We start from the raw sequence: 18,223 nt of genomic DNA on the forward strand, positions 1-18,223 counted from the left end.
AATAAATAGCGTAATATTAATATAGTAAAAAAAGTTTTCAGAGTTTGGATTACTATGTATTAAAATTATTTACTATATGTACCTGCCTTTTTTTAAAAGAAAAAATAAATTAATGTAAACTATTTGAAAGCGATCATTTTATAAAGGAGTTTGGAAATCGGTCAGCGAACAATATTGATTAATAATGCGAAAGGACTAAGGTTTTATCATTCTTGAAAACTCTTCAGTAACAAGTTTTAAAGAGTTGAAAGTATTTTATCTTTAAGGGTTACAGGAGTTAGAGAATGTTTTACATAATATTGTAAATTTTACTACAATTTAATTGAGATTAAATTTATTTATATATTAACTACGGCTTTTTATAACAATTGCATTTATTCAGTGCAATTTCCGCAGAATGTGATTTTTTTTAAATTAATGATTATCTATGGTTGCTTACCTCCGTCGGACAAAACTTTTGCAAATGGTTCAGTAATAAATTCCCACAGCTTTGGCAACTTCTCTGGCAGCTCGTTACCAAAGTGTTTCGTGAGGCTCGTCAACGCAAGAGTAGCCCCTCTTCGTTGGATCCTCAAAAGTTTTCGAGCCTGAACAGAAAGTGAAATTGAAGTTAATACACAATAGTTCAAATATCACAGAAATTCGTTATTAAAAGGTTTTCTGTTGAATTAACTATACATTTTTGATTAGTTTGGTGATTGAATATTATGAAGTTAGTCATGGTTTAGGTTTTGATTGGTTATAGATGTAATAAACTTTGAAGAGGTGAATGTATATGACTGTGACTAAAGTATGTTTCATTAATTTTTTTTGCGATTGAAATGCACCTAGCCAGTATATTCTGGCAGTAGAGGATCTGCAGCGACAGATAGTAAACAATAATTAATATTAATATGTAGTAATCAGCATTTTTTAAAACGTTTTTTTCTTTCAACATTTTCATTATGTTATTTATTACTTCCGAGATCATTGATTGCAGGATGGGGTATAACATTTATAATTGCACTAAATAAGGTATACATGCACAGCTTTTACACCTATAGTTCTTAAAATTAATCACTATGTATATGCACCTACCTCATCCTCGTGCGGGAAGAGCGCCTCGAGTGCGAGGTCTTGGGCGGCGGCGGGCGGGCGGCCTCTGCGTGGCGCCGTGCGTTCTGCAGACTGCTGCTGTTCTCGCAATGTTAAAATTCCTTTGTATTTGTCCACTGTAAATCGAAAAAAAAAATACTGTCACCGTTTTTACCATCGGGGTATGCAGTGGGAGTCTATCTGCTGACATTTGAATAAAAATGATAAAATGTTATATACTTAAAAAAATAAGTTCTCAACTGTAAAATGAACGGTATCAACTGCCCAACTTTACATAAAAAAGGTATATTTTTCTTAAATTCCAAATCGGAAATCGCGTATTATTTTCTTATGAACTGGACTGGACTTTACTTATCTAACATAGAATTGCTTTAGATGAAAGAGTATGTCAAAGTAGTTTTTAAATTTACGAGGCATTTTAGAGGTTCCACGAACATGGGACCTACACAGGTAACCTAGAATGATGAGATGGAATGATGAGTTATAAATAAAAAAAATAAACGCACATGTCAGCGTGGGGGACTGATGTTCTCTTTTGCTCTCTGAACTGCTGTCGCCGCTGCCAGAGTCGCCTTCCTCTGCAATCTCCAGCGATACGCGCGGAGTAAATTCCGGATCACATCTGAAGTAATAAAACTAACCTATATAAATATATTTATTTTTTAAATTGTTATTCTCAAGATAACAAGGTCCGCTCAAGATAGTATGGTGCTACACAAAATTTTAATACACAAATTCTTGAGCACTTTTACCTAATGTTACTAATGATACGCAGGTGATCACGTACATACGCGGTTATTTTCGTTTTTCTAAAATATCTAGATAAAATTTTATACATGCCTTAGATATAGAAAATAATAATTAGTTATTAAAATTTCATAATTATAGTTATAACACGCTGCAGCAGATGCGAAAATTTGCGTTTTCTAATATAGAGCTACAAACATATTTGAATGACGTTGCTACTACTTTAGAAATTGGTCAAGATGTTATAAGGCTATGAAATGGCTAAGAACACTATCTAGTGTACAAAACAGTTATAGAACGCCCTTCTCTGGACATGCGACTCGCAACTAAGATCCGATAGGACTTGTTAAAAGCGTCTATCTTAGATCGTCTGTGCACCTTATAGAAGTCTTTAGTTGTCCTTGCATGTAATTGGGGTACAATTTTAAACCAATAACTTATTTAAGAAAAGGACCAATATTTAGACTCTTCTGTATACGCAGTGATAATCGTGCAACAAAGTGCACCGCCCGCCAATCCGCTGATAAATTCGCATGCGGCAAACAATGTGAATTACACAACTACCACTGTTAAATCACTCAACACGTGTTTCGCCCCTCCACGGGGCTTCTTCAAGAGTTATGTTGCACCAATTAGTACCAAACACAGAGTCACTGTCTGTGTTTTTTGCGGTGCACTTCGTTGCGAGACTACCACTGCATGTGCGGAAGTGGCTAAATATATCCCTTTCTTACTTAGGATGGACTTCCGCAAAATAACGCCCGATTCCATGAAATAATAACTTATTTTTTGGGATTAAATGCCAAAAACCAATCGTCAGAGTGAGTGTAAGTGAGAAGCCTTTCCCCTCCCCCAAGAGGCGGACCTACAATAAGTCGTGGATAGTCGCTGGGAGCGGACAGCGAAAGACCCGATGGCCGATGTCTTGCAGTGAGTGTCTATCAGCTGACATGATGATGAAGCTCATGGAAGATTTGTAAAAAAAATATATGAATTTATTGAATAAATACAATGAGGCGAAAAGGTAATAATAATACAGAAATATTAAAATCATCTAAACTGTACCTGAGAAAAGCTTTGAGGTTGACTAGGACTTTATTGTTAGGGCAGGGGTCCCTCGCGACCAGCTGCGCCAGCAAGGCGGCAAGCGTGTCCGCGGAGTGCGCCTGCAGTTCCTCCGACGATTCCTTCTTTACACTCTCCATCAAGGGACGCACGACTGGGTTCAAGCGCTCGGGAAGGCAGTGTAGGTTCGCGCACGCGCCCGCCAATGCCGCTTGCACTCTGCAAATATTTAATCACACAAATTTAAAAACAAACCTTTGTGACCATTTACATCCAATACTAAAATTATTTAAAAGATTGCTATAATTTTCATTTGAGTATCAAATAAAAATGAAATGGATTGTCAAATGTTATAAATAGTCTTAGTTTGTGATTTGATCTTCTCAGATAAGGGAAGCTTTTGGAACCATAGTAGCTTTGAGTTCAGGTATACCATATGGAAGCTCAATCTTATTCTAGCCCAATCTATTTCTGCAAAATTTGGCTCTTTGGGCATTCTTCTCATGCCGTTCACAAGTGATAGATGGATAACCATTTATTTCATACTAAAATTAAAACAAGACAAAAAAAATACACTAAAACCAAACGTTACAACAATATTAATAATTAACTATAACATGTGTGCAGGTGTAATTGATATGTGTTAATTGTAACATTACCTTGTGTAAAATAATACATGTATCAATACCCCAGTGGACCAAACACAAATAATCACTATACATCATAAATGGATAGCAAAATACGAATAAATATACACCTCTGTAAATTGAGTTTGTAAGATTTTTAATTTTTAAAACATTTCATATGCAACATAATGTAATGCCAGAATGCAATGTCTTTAAAAATAGTCATGTTTCTTACGAGACGTTCAAGGTGCTCTGTTCAACTGAGCACTGGTTGACGGCGGTGTGCAAATTCTTTCGTCGCTCCTCCAGGGTCTGCAGCACACGTTTCGACTTCATCGCTGCCACCATCGGCTGCGTCACATTGGTCATGTGGACCACCTGAAGTGCATTCAAGTATTTAATCGTTATTTGATGCGTAAAATTAGTAGCTTTTATACCATTATTTTCGACCTAGAAAGTCCACGGTCTCACATATAGATTATCAATAGGAATATTAAGAAACGTCTAACATTCAGTCTTCAGACGACGCTTAACAAAGCCGTCAGACCAACTTCCGTGTAGATGTCTTTATTCCTGCCTGGCTACGGTCTCCGTTCAAAATGACATATATTTATATAACGAATTCATATCAATAATTTAATTAAATAGTACAATAAGTGTGAATTATTTAGAATACTATCAAAGTGACTATGTATAAGATCATAAACATATGAGATAAATTTAAGAGAAACATGTGTCAACCTGCTCCAACCGCAGTATATTGTTAAACTCCTCGCCGTCCACCGCCAGCTTGTAATGCTTCATCATCGCGAGCAAATCACGCGCCTCTTGTAGTATACTGAAAGTAAAACGAGATCATATTAATTGTGCCATTTTAAATTTCATATTGAGTAGCTTCTAAAGTATATATATCAAGCAGTATAAAGAGCCAGAAACATTAGCAAAAAAGAATGTACTGAATGGATTGAATTAGATATGTTACCTGATTATAAAGAAATTTTACACAGATTTAAAATTTTTAAAATTGAACAGAATGTTTAAATGAGTTATCGAGTTAAGGGAATTTGGTATAAGACATTACAAACAGAGCCTCTTCGTATGACGCGGTTAACAGATTAAGAAAGACATTTAATAACTTTTATTTTAAGGCTGTTATCTAGACACATTCCATCAAATAGATTTTAAAATCGAACTCTCCTAATTGCAGTGTACACATTGACACTGTATTATATTCAATGTGGCAAGAATCGAAGTAAGGGAAGTTAATAAGAAATATTGTTCAGGCAACTGAAATTTACTCCGTAAGATGTTGGCATCGCGGAATCAATTTTTTCAAAGTCTAAGACCAAAGCAGCTAAACCATTTTGCAGATAGACTTCTCGTCTTCATAATCATTTTTAAATGTTTATCATTGTCATGATGTGGTTGGCATATCCAAATAAGGATAAATGCCTAAAATAAGATTAAACATTAAAAAAGATAATATACATAGAACATATTTTTGGCAAGGTTTTAAAATGATTTGTAAACAATTGGGTTATTTGTAATGTTATATAAAATAATTTATTGGTTGTGAAAAAATATTTTATTGATGAATACAAATTATTTGATGCACGCTTAAATATACCTACCAACTTAATAACTAATAATCAATTCTTAAACAAAAATTTAAAAAAAAATTAAAGTAAAAAACGATTCAATTCATCACAGAAATAAAAAAACATTTATTAAATATAAATTTAATTTATAAGTGAGGTTGAAATGTTATTAATTTTTCAAAAGGCTAAAAATAAAATGAAATGTTTATTTTATTACCGGTTACAGTTTAGTGCCACTTCGTCATAATACAGGGCCTGATTAAGCGCCATGTGCAGTGTGCTGGTGAGGAGAGGAGGTGCTAGCTTGGATATATCCTTGATCTTCTCATACACAGCTGGAGAATCCTGTAAAAGTATAACACACACAATAATTTTTTTTAAATGATAATTTCTCGATATGCTAAACATTGTTACGCTCTTCTTGAAGGTATATATTATAACCTTATCGGTGCGGTAAAACGAAATTGTTAGTTAAATCTGCAATTTGTAAACGCGCTATAAGACGGCAAGACATATTTCATTCTTTTTTTATATTTACTGTATTTATTATGAGTTATGTATACGTATATGTATTGTCGTAACATTCGACATTTAACACATATTTACTAGGCACAACAATATTACTTAATACAAAATTCTACGCAAAACGACATGTACGCTTATTGCATTATTAATAAGACAGAAACTCTCATAAATATCTCGTTTGTATAGTATTGTTTCTGATGATGTCAATGCTGTTAGCCCTAAGGCTTTCACAGCTTCGTCGGTACTGAGTTCACGGAGCGGAAGGGTCCGTGAACTAGATACATCTAGTTTGTTATAATTGTAACATTATTGTTAAGCAGGTTTTAAAATTTCTTGGTTACCTGAAGGCACACTGTCTCCATAGTAATAAAAAAACTGCTCTATACACTTGGACATAATTAAAATAAAACTTATAGAATAATAAAAAAAATTCACCTTGTCTCCATTGGTGGTGTTAGTAGTATATATAGTCGGCGGGAACAGGTTATGTTTGAGCGTGTAGCGGGCCCAGGCAGAGACTACGAGACTGGCCACGAGCCTCTGCAACGCGCTACCGGACCGCAGGTACACTATCATTACCTGAAAACAAGTGTAGGTTGAAAAATAATTTACATAAAAAAATCATTATATACTTAAAGATATAAAACATTTGATATTTTTTTCACATAGTTTCTCAGTGACATGTCTTTAGGATTTCTACTAAAGGATAGAAGCTGTTGCAGAAAACAGCAGTTGTAGTAGTGTCTAAAAGAAAAAAAAATATAGTCTGTTTGTTACTTCTCAACCTGTGTATAGAAATGTATGCCCATGAAAACATTATATATTTGATATATAAAATGTAAAAATGGAAATAAATTTTGTAGATCTAAGACTACTTCGTCGAGTTAGCAAATCTTTCTGTGGGCAATGTACAATAGGATCCTAGATCATGATCATCAATTCAGAAGATTGAAAAATTTAAAAAAAAAAGTATGTATGTGGGCTAACAGTCACTAAATTGAAAAACATTTCAAATACATCATCTTGGAAATTATGTGTTCGCCTTCAGACTAATTGAATGTTAATTAAAGTTGTAATTTTAAATTCTTATTATTCTATATAAAAATATAGTCTCGCTGAATTTCTTACGCCTGTTCTAAGGCCTGGATCATTTTTTATCCAAACAGGTGGTTAACTCGTCTTGACATTAAAAGATATAAAAAAAATGGCCTGTACATAACTATATCCTTATATGTATAATTCAGTAATATAGAAAATTCTGTACAACACATCTGCATTTATCACTTATGTGCTTAAAATATATGTATCTTTAACCAGTATGTTTATGAAAAAATAGATAAATACATCACAAAATGTTTTTCTATAAATTAATTACAGATAAGACCTCTCAACCTAATTTTTAACATTAAAATCTCACCTTAACGTAACAATCAATTGGACTTTCGTCCTCTGCTTTGTATTGTATACCGGGCGCTGGCTGCACAAGATAACACGATAGGTGCCCTGCACAAACCGAAACAAATTAAGTTATACTATTAGATATTTTAATACAACACAGTATATTCCATAAACTTAATATAGAGGGTAATTGGTGCACAATTTAAAAGGGGTGAAAGCTTTGACAAATAAGCTATACATTATTTGTTAAAGCTTTAAGGATTTTCTACTTATTTCCAATCATTCTGTATAAAATGTACGCACAAGAAAAAATGTTACAGTTTGAAGGGATGGATAGTAAACAATAATTAAATATATGGTAATACTAATTTTTAAAACTATATTATTGTTACAAAGCACGAGTTACAGAACCCTCTAAGCAATAAACACGGAACCCAAGGATCAAGAAGTGCCGTAAATACGCGTGTCCTCGAAGTTATTTATAGACTTTTGTGTACGGTTCTCGGAAATTCTAATAGAGCACTATCGCGAACTTACTAGAACCTTTTCTATAGTATAATTACGTGTACTCTCCATGTCGACAGTTCAGTGTTGTTTTGTGAGTTATAAGATTAAGAATTACAATCAGTGATACAAAGTGACTATTCAATAATTTATTTGGACAGTGATTTCTTGAGCGATTTGGAAGCTAAGTTTAGACTAAGCGAAAGTATACTGTGCTAAAGTAGGGCGACCATCTGATTTGTGAATAAAGGACTCCTTGTGATCTAGTGGTGTTTCATTCAGAGTCAGAACCACCAGTACCTAACATTATCATTACCTTATTATTTCCAAAACCGTTTTTTGGATACGGTTGTACTAAAAAATAGTTAACAGAAAATGAGCTGAACAGTTGTTAACAAGTGGCGATTCGAAGTGATGCCATGAGCCGGTAAACGCGGCAAGGTAGGCTCCACACTAGATAGAGTGACAACAAAGTTAAAGTCGCTGGATACGGGCAACCCAAGACTAAGAGAAGAGTAGAAGAATATTTTGAAATAATCGTTAATAACCGAGTATGTCTGCGGCGAGGCAGCGCGCGCGTGTGACGTTGCGGTCGCGCGTGACGGCGGGCTGCGACTCGCTGCCGCCGATGAACCACTTCTGTATGGGCCGCGCCTCCGGCGGCGGTCCGACCTCTTGCTGCTGTGACGTGGTTCGCGTACGCCTTTCCTGAACCAAACAATTATTACTATGTGAAATATTTATAAATAAAAAATAATAGCAAAGATACTGTATATGACTGTAGATGTAGCGGTGTTCATTTTTAGTTATTACTGATTTTAAAATTATAAATAATAAAAGGTGTACTGGTGCTAATAACATAAGTTTACATATCGAATATGTAAAAAAAGTCGAGAAGTGGAGAAGACGTTACAGTAAAAGTAAGTTTAAAGTAAGCCCAGAACTTTAATCGAATAAATAAAGTTTATGTAATACATTTATTATATTTCTACTAGTCTATTAGTCAACATGTATAAAAATGAAAATGTAACAAAACTATAAAATTGTATTATTTTGATTAAATTTACAATAAAGAAGTTTTCAAAATGCCGTTATTATAGGCTAGAGCTACCGAAACCCCTATACCGCGCGTTAGGGATGCGCAGCAAGGAGGGCGCTGGAGAAAAATGCAAGAGCACCGCGGCCGTGAACTTCCACGACGGACTGACGGAATGGAGAGGCCGATACTACCCCGTCTGCCGCAAGTATACCTAAGGCGCGGTAGAGCTATTTCGATGGAACCATTATTTTAAAAGTATTATATTTAAAATACGGTATTACCTTATGCGGTGTATAAAGCAAGAGAGCAGGATCTACGGGCAGCCTCGCGGGCTGCATAGCGAGACACATCCACGTCGCCAGCATGGGGCACGCGGCCACAAGGATCACGTCCAGAGCCGCGTGTTTTAGTAGATTACTCCATACCTGGAGAATTTTTTACAGTTACTGCTACTGACACATATTTGGGTTTGGTTTTAACCCACCATGTTAGACCCGGCGTAGCCAGGCCTCTACTGGGTGGATCGTCGACATGCAGATTCGGACAACGTTAGATCATCATAGCAATATTTGGGGGAGGCCTATCTCTTGCAGGGGACTTTTATCGACTGACATGAAGATGTAACTTCAAGTGAAAGATTATAGTACCATAATTTCATAGCAGAAATGTTATTGTTTATATTCATAGAAAGGTAACCCCGTATATCACAAATAATGATAACCAATCTGACACAGCTCGCATACCACTAACTTTATTTACATCTAACTGCATAGCATCTGTCTAGTTTCCGTCTATGTATAAAACACTATCTGAAATATTTCGTTAATTTTATTGTCTGTGATTTATTTACTGAAGTCAATTGCCATAGACTATAATTTTTTTATAAAAATGTGCTTAATTTTTTTATTTTAAAAAGAACAATTTTTTAATTATTTATTCCATTGTTTGATTTAAAAAATCTCTTAAACATGGCCCATTTAACTATAAAACATTTTTTTACCTGTAAGGCTACTTCTTGTATATCGTGGACATGTTCAAACAAGACCCTTTGATAAATGTGCCTCATTGCTTCTTGTAGCAATTCCGGTGTCCACATCAGCAAGTGTCCAGGCACATCAACAACTCCATTCATAGCTTTAGCATCTTCTAATTTATCTTCAGACGCTTTCTCTCCACTGCCGTTTGTGGTCTTTGTGGCTTCTGTCGTGGTGACTAGCGGGCGAGTGAGGGTTCGAAGCGTCTGCAGGGTAGCTTTGCGAACTGAACTCGTCGAATGATCAAGGTACGGCCAGAGACGCGGCAGCACGTCGGCCAAATCTATCGGGCTGAAATAACAAAGGTTTTTTTTTTAAATATATAATATTTTACATGATAATCACATTGTTACTAGATTGTCAAGGAGAAATCGTCTTACAATTATACATATGTGTAATATGTAAAATAAAAATTTAGTGTCATTCAAACTGAAACTGGGTCTAAATTTTGTTTCATGCACAAAATAAACAAATATATATGCTGCCTAATGTATCTAGTTATTGACTATAGGTAATTAAAGCTTTAAAGCAACAAATAGCTCATTTATTGTCAAGTAATGTATGATACAGTACAGATACAGAAAAGAAATATTAAATTATTTCAGAATTAATAAAAAACATAAGAAAAAAAGAGCTTTCAAATTTGAAAACTATATAGTGAAATTAATCATTGTATTCTATCTGTCCCAGCAAATTTTTACTGCCACAAGTTATTTGTCTGTCACATACCAATAGAAGAAAAAAGTTTTGTTAAAAAAAATGATAATCCTGAAAAGATGATTAGAAACAAATGTAAAAGCTTTAAAACTTTTAGATGACAAATTAACTACACATTCAACATTTCCAATTCAAGCTTTTACACATATTTCCACAATCAATGTCCTTCTCTTCTTCAATTTACTTGAAGTGAAATAGATATTACTCACTGCAAATGCTTGGCCGCTTGTGGAAGTGCGCATAATGCTGCGAGTAGTGCCATGTACGCGTTGGCAGGCGCCGCCAGGTCGTCCTGGTCCCGAAGCAGTTGCCACAGCCGCGCCGCGACCGCCGGCAGCACGTGCGGTCGCGCGGATGCCAGCGCCCCTGCAGCGGGGGCCAGTGCCCCAGCTGCCACGCCTGCCACATCTTCCGCCACATCACCGAGCGCTGCCACCAAGTGCTCTAAAGCACCCGCTTCGCATGCTACCTCCTGAGAAATTACAACAACAAAATTGACATTTTTTTTTATTAAATCCTTCTTGGTAAAAATAAGAATCGTCAAATTAGTAATCATTAATTTAATATATTGATTGTAGTAATTGAATATTACAATTTTAAGTTTAATTAAAACTAAAATTAGTTTTGTCTTTATACTAAATAGTAAAATTATATAAAAACGGAGCAGTAGTGTTAACTTTAAACTACTTTAGTTTTACATTTTTACAGTGTTTGGTACTTGATACTTTTATTCTAAAGTATGGCGTATGACGACCGATCTTGCTCTGTCCGCTTCTAGCCTACATTAGGCAAGAATATTGAATTTTATAGTTTGTTAAATAAAATTGATATGAAATTTTGTATTGCTGTTGACGTGCCTTTTTGATTAATAAATAAATAAAAATATAAATATATTGATTATCTCATATCTATCAGGACTATGCCTACATGCCAATGCCTATTAGTACAGACCGGTCTTGCAGCAAGCAGGTATTTGAAGGCTAGCAAGGCGCCGTGACGTGCCTCCCATTGGGGCTGACGTGCTAGTGTAGCAAGTGCTCCGGCCACCAAACGCACTCGCTCCTCGCGCATCTGCGCTAGCGCTACACCCAGCGTTTGTGCGCAAGTCTCGCGGACTGGCGCCACCACCTACGGAAAATTAACAAAAAACATACAAATAAAATGGTGTTAAAATCACACTTCGGTTTACAATCTAAAAATTTTAAATCAAATTGACAAAATACAAGCGAGATATATAAAAAACACTATAAATTATCATATAATATTAGACAACAAATGTAAATGAATAAGAGCTAGAAACAACACATTGTAACATTTTCAACTTATCAAAAATTGAAACTAATGATATAAACGAGAAATACAAGCAATAATTCGGAGCTGTAGATATAATAATTCCTTATTACTATCAGGGCTAATTTAATTAGCTATAATTAGCAATCGTATAGCTTTTATTTGTTCATACCTTGTATAAGTTTAACGCTATACTATACAACATACCTGGTCGGAAACAAAGTCTCCAAACCGGTCCAACGCCAACACGCAGAGTAATCTAAGGGCCATGTCCTCAAGCCACTCTTGATGGGCGTCTTCCATCTGAGAAAAATATCATTACTATTATATATCACACAATAAAAGTATGCAAAAGGTTCCCGCGGTTTAGACAATAAATGTCAAGTGTTATTTAAATTATTAATAATTTCATTTTAAATGATTAAAAGGATTGTAAAAAGAAGTGACCTAGTTGCTAAAACACAGTTTTGTTTTCTCAAATGAAAAAATTAGTGTGAGACGTATTAGTATTATATGTCACACACTAATTTTTAGTATATAGAATAAGTAGCGTATAGTATTTTTTCCTTAATTATAATTTTAAAGAGTGTATAATGTATCTAGTACTTAATTTGTAAACAAGAATACCACACTACCTTGCGCTGGTAAAAAAATATATGTCCAGTATAACACTGTCTTTATACACTCCGTTGCTTAAATGGCGCCTAGCCTAAAACCTCTTATAAGATAGCAAAGTTCGTGGGCCCTCTGAGTGCATATCTATACGAGAGATAACCAAGTAAAGACCTGTTCTTCGGACACCGCATAATGCAGAGCAGCGCTATTAGCGATGCGCGCGCGCAGAAGCTCTCTCAACGCGCTGGCAGCACCGTGCCGTGCCTCCCACGCGCCGTGAAACAGCTGCGCCTTCAGCGCTGCATACCAGCCCTCTAGAGGCCAGCGCGTTGACGCACCCCACACACCAAGACCGTCCGGTACCGCTGCTTCACTGTCCACTGCGTTAAACATATATTCCTCATCATTATATCATCCAATAGATACCCACATAAAAGCAAGGCACAGGCAATGCCTACCTACCCAATGGTTCGCCAGGATGACCTGTCCATAAATATACATTATACCAATTATATGATACGACATCCAATTCTAACCGGTATGTGAAAATTCATTACATGCGGAAATACCGATGGGTTCTAGCCAGTTACTTACACAGGGCTGTCCCATAAATCAACGTCAAGACGATACAGGATGATCGGACAAGTGAAATCTAACCCATTAAATTAATTAAAGAAATATTTTAGGTTGGAGTGAAAACCATATAGTTAAGTGCAGCGTAGGTCGTCCACTTGCGAAATGAGTTGATGACATTTTTAAAGCCGCCAAAGAAAAGAAAATCGGTTTAACTCGGTTCTCTAGGAAATCTATGATGAAGGCCAAGGTCCAACAATAACCGTCTACGACTGTGGTAATGATGTATCTTTCAGTTAGCCGTGCCGTTTTAGCAGAGTAAGTGTAATTACGTGGACAGTCAAATGTACTTTTTCTCGGTAAATACAAACCAATGAATTCGTCGAATGGCTCCAATTTGATCTTCTTTCGGTCGGGCTCAAGGGAAGGTGCGGGTTGCGCGGGCGTCGCAGAGGTCCCCTCCTCGCAGTCACGTGACTTCTGCTTGCTGAAGGCAGCTCTAGCGCGCCTCTTCGCCACGTTCATCTCGCGGGAGCTGAGCTGCTTCGACGCGTTCGGGACTAGCTCTTGTACTGGCCGCTGGAATTACACGAAAATGGACAAATAGTTTCATTTGTAAAAATAAACGTATAGTATAACAAAAAATTGAGATAACTTATCACGTGTCATGAGAAGAATGCCTTTAGAACACCGAGAAGAGCCTACAATTAACTCTGACGGTTGTTATTTTTGTTATTATAATAAAGAAATAAATAAAACATAATACGCAAAATATTTAGTATTTCAGAGATAGCGATTTACGAGGCCGAAATTAGGCGATTGTCTCTTTTCAAAGGTCGATATACAATATTTATCGCCGGGTGTTGTACTTGACAGTTTGAAGTCTGTCAAACTAACTAGTATTCAATAAAATTTAACAATATTTATTGTTTTAATAATGAAATGCGAAACATCGACTATATTATATCCGGATCCATTGTGCTAACTCGTAAAATATGTGTGGTTCATGTGACTAAAATGTAAGTTTGCACTGCACTGTGTTAACACTGCATTACTATGTACGAGTAGGTATAGTACCCGGCGATAAATATTGCACATCGATCTTTGGAAAGAGACAATCGGCTAATTTCGTTATCTCTGTCGAACGAAATGCAACGACTGACAAAACGTCACATAGGTAGTGTGGGACAGAGATAGTTCTCTAAGAAGACAATATTAGCAGATTGTCTCTTTCCAAAGGTCGATGTTCAATATTTATCGCTGGGTACTGTAGTTTTGAGTTTCAAATTTCTAGGTAATAAAGTATTACCGCCCATCCATTGACGTAACTACACGTCCCTGGTATCGATAGCTATGACGGCATTGTATCTTTACGCAATAATAATGGTTTTTGGCACGGTGATCTACAGTACTCTTTTGCAATAATTATGTTTTACTCTAGTCCATTCTCGTCAGTAGTATTATTCGTAATTAGAATGTTAATGTTAACTGGAATTAGTGAGTTACTTGAAGGCATATTTTGTAATGCAATTTCTGGTAATTAATATTTGATTCACGATTCAAAGTCACTCAACTAGCCATGAAAAGAGCTATGCACGTTTCTCTGCAAGATCCAATCAGGAATAAGATCTATAGACTATCGAAACTAACATTCCGGCGAAGTGTATACAGTATACAGACCACATAGCACGCAGAGCTGAAGGCTTTTGGAGTAGAAGTGCACTGCATGACGTTCACCCAAAAGGAAATAATTTACCTTGTTAAGGTCATTGGAAAACGCTGCAGACAAACCTTTGAGGAAAACCTATATAAAGTAGTTCCTACAGCTGAAGTAATGATAAATTTTCAATTAGATTGGTACGGGGCGTGGACAACCTAAATTCGCTGCATTCTTAACGCAAATGGACTATATATATCTATCGTCCATTCATCACAAATGACACGAGACATTATTCAAGTCAAAACACTTACTCTGATCGCTTCAGTTTTAATCTCTATCTTGGCGGGATAGAGGTCTTCGTTGGTGTATACGGAAGTCAAATCCAATCCTAATTTAGAGGCGACGTCCAGTCCCAATCTGGCGTTTAGTTGTTGTTTTTGTTTCGCCAAGCGTTCTTTTAATTCTGCGGAAGGACAAATTAGCAATTTTGTAAATTCTATATATTAACACATTCCATGCCATGCGGGGGGTATACGACCGACGCTGTTCTTTCCTTTCAGGACATTTGCAGTTCTCATTAAAAAACTAAGATTCTTAAACAAATGAATCGAAGAGTCGAATAAAGATAACTAACACATCACGTATGCGCGTACGTAATGCATATTAAAATTTATAACATTTCCCCCTAATTATAGGTTTGCAGTATATAAACAATGTAAAGCATACGTCTTGACTTTTTTTAATTTTTAAAGTGCGGGTCATATACGTCCTCAATGGAAAATCTTCAAAAATTTCCTTGGCACGAAACGTGTTAAAATTGAAATAATGGTTATGTAGAAATTTTAAGAAAATATCGTTACGTTTTCCTTAATTTAATAGGTTCAAATTACGTTAACATGGATTATTAGAACGACTTACATAAATCCAAGTGTTACTACTCAAAACTGTTAAAAGTTAATAACGCAGAACAACTTAAAATTAACGTAACAATGAAATACTTAAATGAGTTCCGATGGTTATAAGAAATATTTATTATTCGTACTAATAAAACCCGTTCACAGATTTCCTGGTAGAACATAACTACTGCATATGTCCGATGAATGGAAATTTTTCAAATTAGTATATATTAATATCGAGAAATATGTATTCTCATAAAATCTACTTAGGTATGAGTAAATATTTTCTTTAATAGAAAAAAAAATAAATTCCTTTTCAGCCGAAATAATAAAACATTAACTAAAAAAAAAAACTTAAAAACGAAAAAGTATCAACCGATAAATATGCAATTGTTTACTAAGGCTGTGAACTTATCTTTCTATTTATTTACAAGTTGATTTTCAAAAAGCTTTCATACCAACTTCAGGCCAATAACTTCTGGCAGTACAAATTCGATTTAAAAGTGAGTGTAAATACTTACTTAAATAAATATTTTTTTTTCAATTAATTTGAATAAATAAATAGAACTAACCAGTAGCTGACATGGTCGCTTCGTCGAAATCGTACTCATAGCCCTCGGAACCCATGAGGTGAGCACCATGCTTCAACACTCGCTCTATATCGAAAGTCTCGCAGCGCAGCAAGCCACTCTCGTCTACCTCCATCTTGTCCTCTGCAAGGAACAACAAAAAATGTACAGTAAAAATTTCGACAGAAGTTTTTTGACGACGTTATTTTTCTTAAAATAAATTGTTTGTAAATATACTTGTTTACAAACTTTTCAAGTTTCGACTGCAGGGCTTCATCTTTCGAAACCACCGCACGCACGGGCCACGTGAGGATTAGGAAATTTCACTTATTTTTATCCTGTATCGGTTTCGATTATTAATTAAACGTGACAAATATATTTACGCAATGTAGTAACAATCGCATGTACACATATTAACACAAAAAAGACAAAATTCGGGGCATACTATATACATAAGTAATTTAACGATAAACAAATAAAATTTTGATAAGTTTTATATATTTAAAATAATTGATATATATTAATAAGATTAATGTTTGTTCAATTTTGCCACATTTAATTTTTAAAATGAAGACGAAGGTCTGGACCAGTGTGTGTTGCCAGTGATGATGATGATCTGGGAAGTTGCCGTTTACATCGGGGTTTTTAATACGGCTCATGGTCATCCAGAGAACAGGGGAGACGGCTATGTTCGGTATTTCGCTTCTTCGCTGCGAGAATGAGCCAACGTAAGTCGGAAATCACTCGTCTGGAGTTGCAGTAGACAGAGCATTTTGCTCGAATGGCAGACGGCTGTTGCCAATAGACGCGGCATCATTACGCCCTCGTGAAAGTCGCATGAAGTCTCTGGATGGTAGTTGCGGAAGACTGGTAATCGTGGCGATCTTTGGTGGGGTCTGCATTGCCAATAGAGTTATATTGGCTGACATAATGTTGAAATTTTAAAATCGTAGTGAGTTATTTTTTATTTCCTATATGAGGAAACAAGGCTATAAAGATATTTATATTGCCCCAATCAAGATAAAATTAGACACGTCGTTTACTTTGCATTGAGAAGCAATGTTTCATCAGCAATGTAACTTCTAAATTTAATTATAATTAACAGTATATTACTTTTGCAACATCTGCAATAACTCTGTTTTAGTTATTTTCTTTTATAAAAAAAACCTGCATGTTACAATTTTAGTATTATAAAATAGATCATATATTGGGAGATAAAATATAAATACACAAGTTTAGCAGTATAAAGGAAACACAAGAAAGCTTATTAAGCCATACTCCATAAAATTAGGATCTATTTATTAGCAACTGTATACGCTTTTACAATGAAAAAGATATATTTAAAAAAAACTCACAAAAAATCACAGGACAATGTGAAATAACTTCAATTTTTATTAAGAATATTTATTCTAGAGGTCACAAGAAAACCTCTACTGAGTTTGCTGTGAGCACTTCTCTGATCAAGGCACGTTCAGAACCCTCCTGACCGTGTATTTTAAATTGAATGATACCATTAGAGGGGTGATCAAATTGGACTCTTAAGACATTATTCTCACAACGTACTCAAGTGATGACTACGAATAATCCAAAGTCGGTAATAAAATGTATATGTATGTATAAATGTATTGTAGCAAATAATACAACTTTTATATTAGACAAATACAATTTGGAACAATTTAATCAAACTCAATTAATGAGAGGTATATACAGTATATGATTCGTTATAGATGGGGTGAATGTATAGCTTATTTGGTGTCAATTTATGCTACACCATATAAATTAATAGATTCAGAAATATTAAATAACGTTATGATAACATAGTATAAAAAAGCGTTTATTATCTGTCCCTGTAGACTATACTTTTACAATTTATAGTCTGTCACAGTAACATATTTCAGAGTGAACACTTTATACAGGGGTTTGTGTAAAATAGGTGTAAAGTTTTAAAACTTTCACACCTCTAACACATCACCCTATATAATAAAGACGTTAAACTGTATATAATTAAGTATGATTTAATAGCAATGACATTGTGTTTGGCAATAATCGGTATAACATCACTCCTGAAGATGCCCTGTGGAGGGGTGAGACACGTGTTGAGTGATATAGCGGTGGTAGTTATGTAATTCGCATCGTTTGCCGCATGCGCATTAATCAGCGGGCTGGTGGGAGGTGCACTTTATTGCACGACTACGACTGCATGCGCGGAGAGGTAGCTAAATATTGGTACTTTTCTTGCTTAGGATGGACTTCCGAAAAATAACGCCTGATT

At 35.4% G+C, this 18,223-nt stretch overlaps 1 protein-coding gene across 1 annotated transcript in view; it reads right to left on the reverse strand.

Moving 5' to 3' along the window:
• The window catches only part of Hel89B (histone acetyltransferase 1), a 51,699-nt gene that overhangs the window by 10,507 nt on the left and 22,969 nt on the right, over positions 1 to 18,223 (reverse strand). The window contains exons 5-23 of the mRNA XM_068775616.1: positions 15,955 to 16,095; positions 14,798 to 14,949; positions 13,198 to 13,405; positions 12,425 to 12,633; positions 11,846 to 11,941; positions 11,300 to 11,476; positions 10,558 to 10,820; positions 9,598 to 9,922; positions 8,879 to 9,022; positions 8,107 to 8,266; positions 7,074 to 7,159; positions 6,092 to 6,235; positions 5,349 to 5,476; positions 4,275 to 4,371; positions 3,769 to 3,911; positions 2,908 to 3,126; positions 1,602 to 1,717; positions 1,078 to 1,211; positions 440 to 587 (exon numbers count right to left, since the gene is read on the reverse strand). Of these exons, the coding sequence (XP_068631717.1) occupies positions 440 to 587; positions 1,078 to 1,211; positions 1,602 to 1,717; positions 2,908 to 3,126; positions 3,769 to 3,911; positions 4,275 to 4,371; positions 5,349 to 5,476; positions 6,092 to 6,235; positions 7,074 to 7,159; positions 8,107 to 8,266; positions 8,879 to 9,022; positions 9,598 to 9,922; positions 10,558 to 10,820; positions 11,300 to 11,476; positions 11,846 to 11,941; positions 12,425 to 12,633; positions 13,198 to 13,405; positions 14,798 to 14,949; positions 15,955 to 16,095 (3,090 nt within the window). The remainder of the gene's footprint in view (positions 1 to 439; positions 588 to 1,077; positions 1,212 to 1,601; positions 1,718 to 2,907; positions 3,127 to 3,768; positions 3,912 to 4,274; positions 4,372 to 5,348; positions 5,477 to 6,091; positions 6,236 to 7,073; positions 7,160 to 8,106; positions 8,267 to 8,878; positions 9,023 to 9,597; positions 9,923 to 10,557; positions 10,821 to 11,299; positions 11,477 to 11,845; positions 11,942 to 12,424; positions 12,634 to 13,197; positions 13,406 to 14,797; positions 14,950 to 15,954; positions 16,096 to 18,223) is intronic.

Source organism: Battus philenor, unplaced genomic scaffold (assembly GCF_028537555.1).
Source record: "Battus philenor isolate CCGP_79_NKW_IND1 unplaced genomic scaffold, ilBatPhil1.0.hap1 SCAF_9, whole genome shotgun sequence".
Classification (NCBI taxonomy): Eukaryota; Metazoa; Arthropoda; class Insecta; order Lepidoptera; family Papilionidae; genus Battus; species Battus philenor.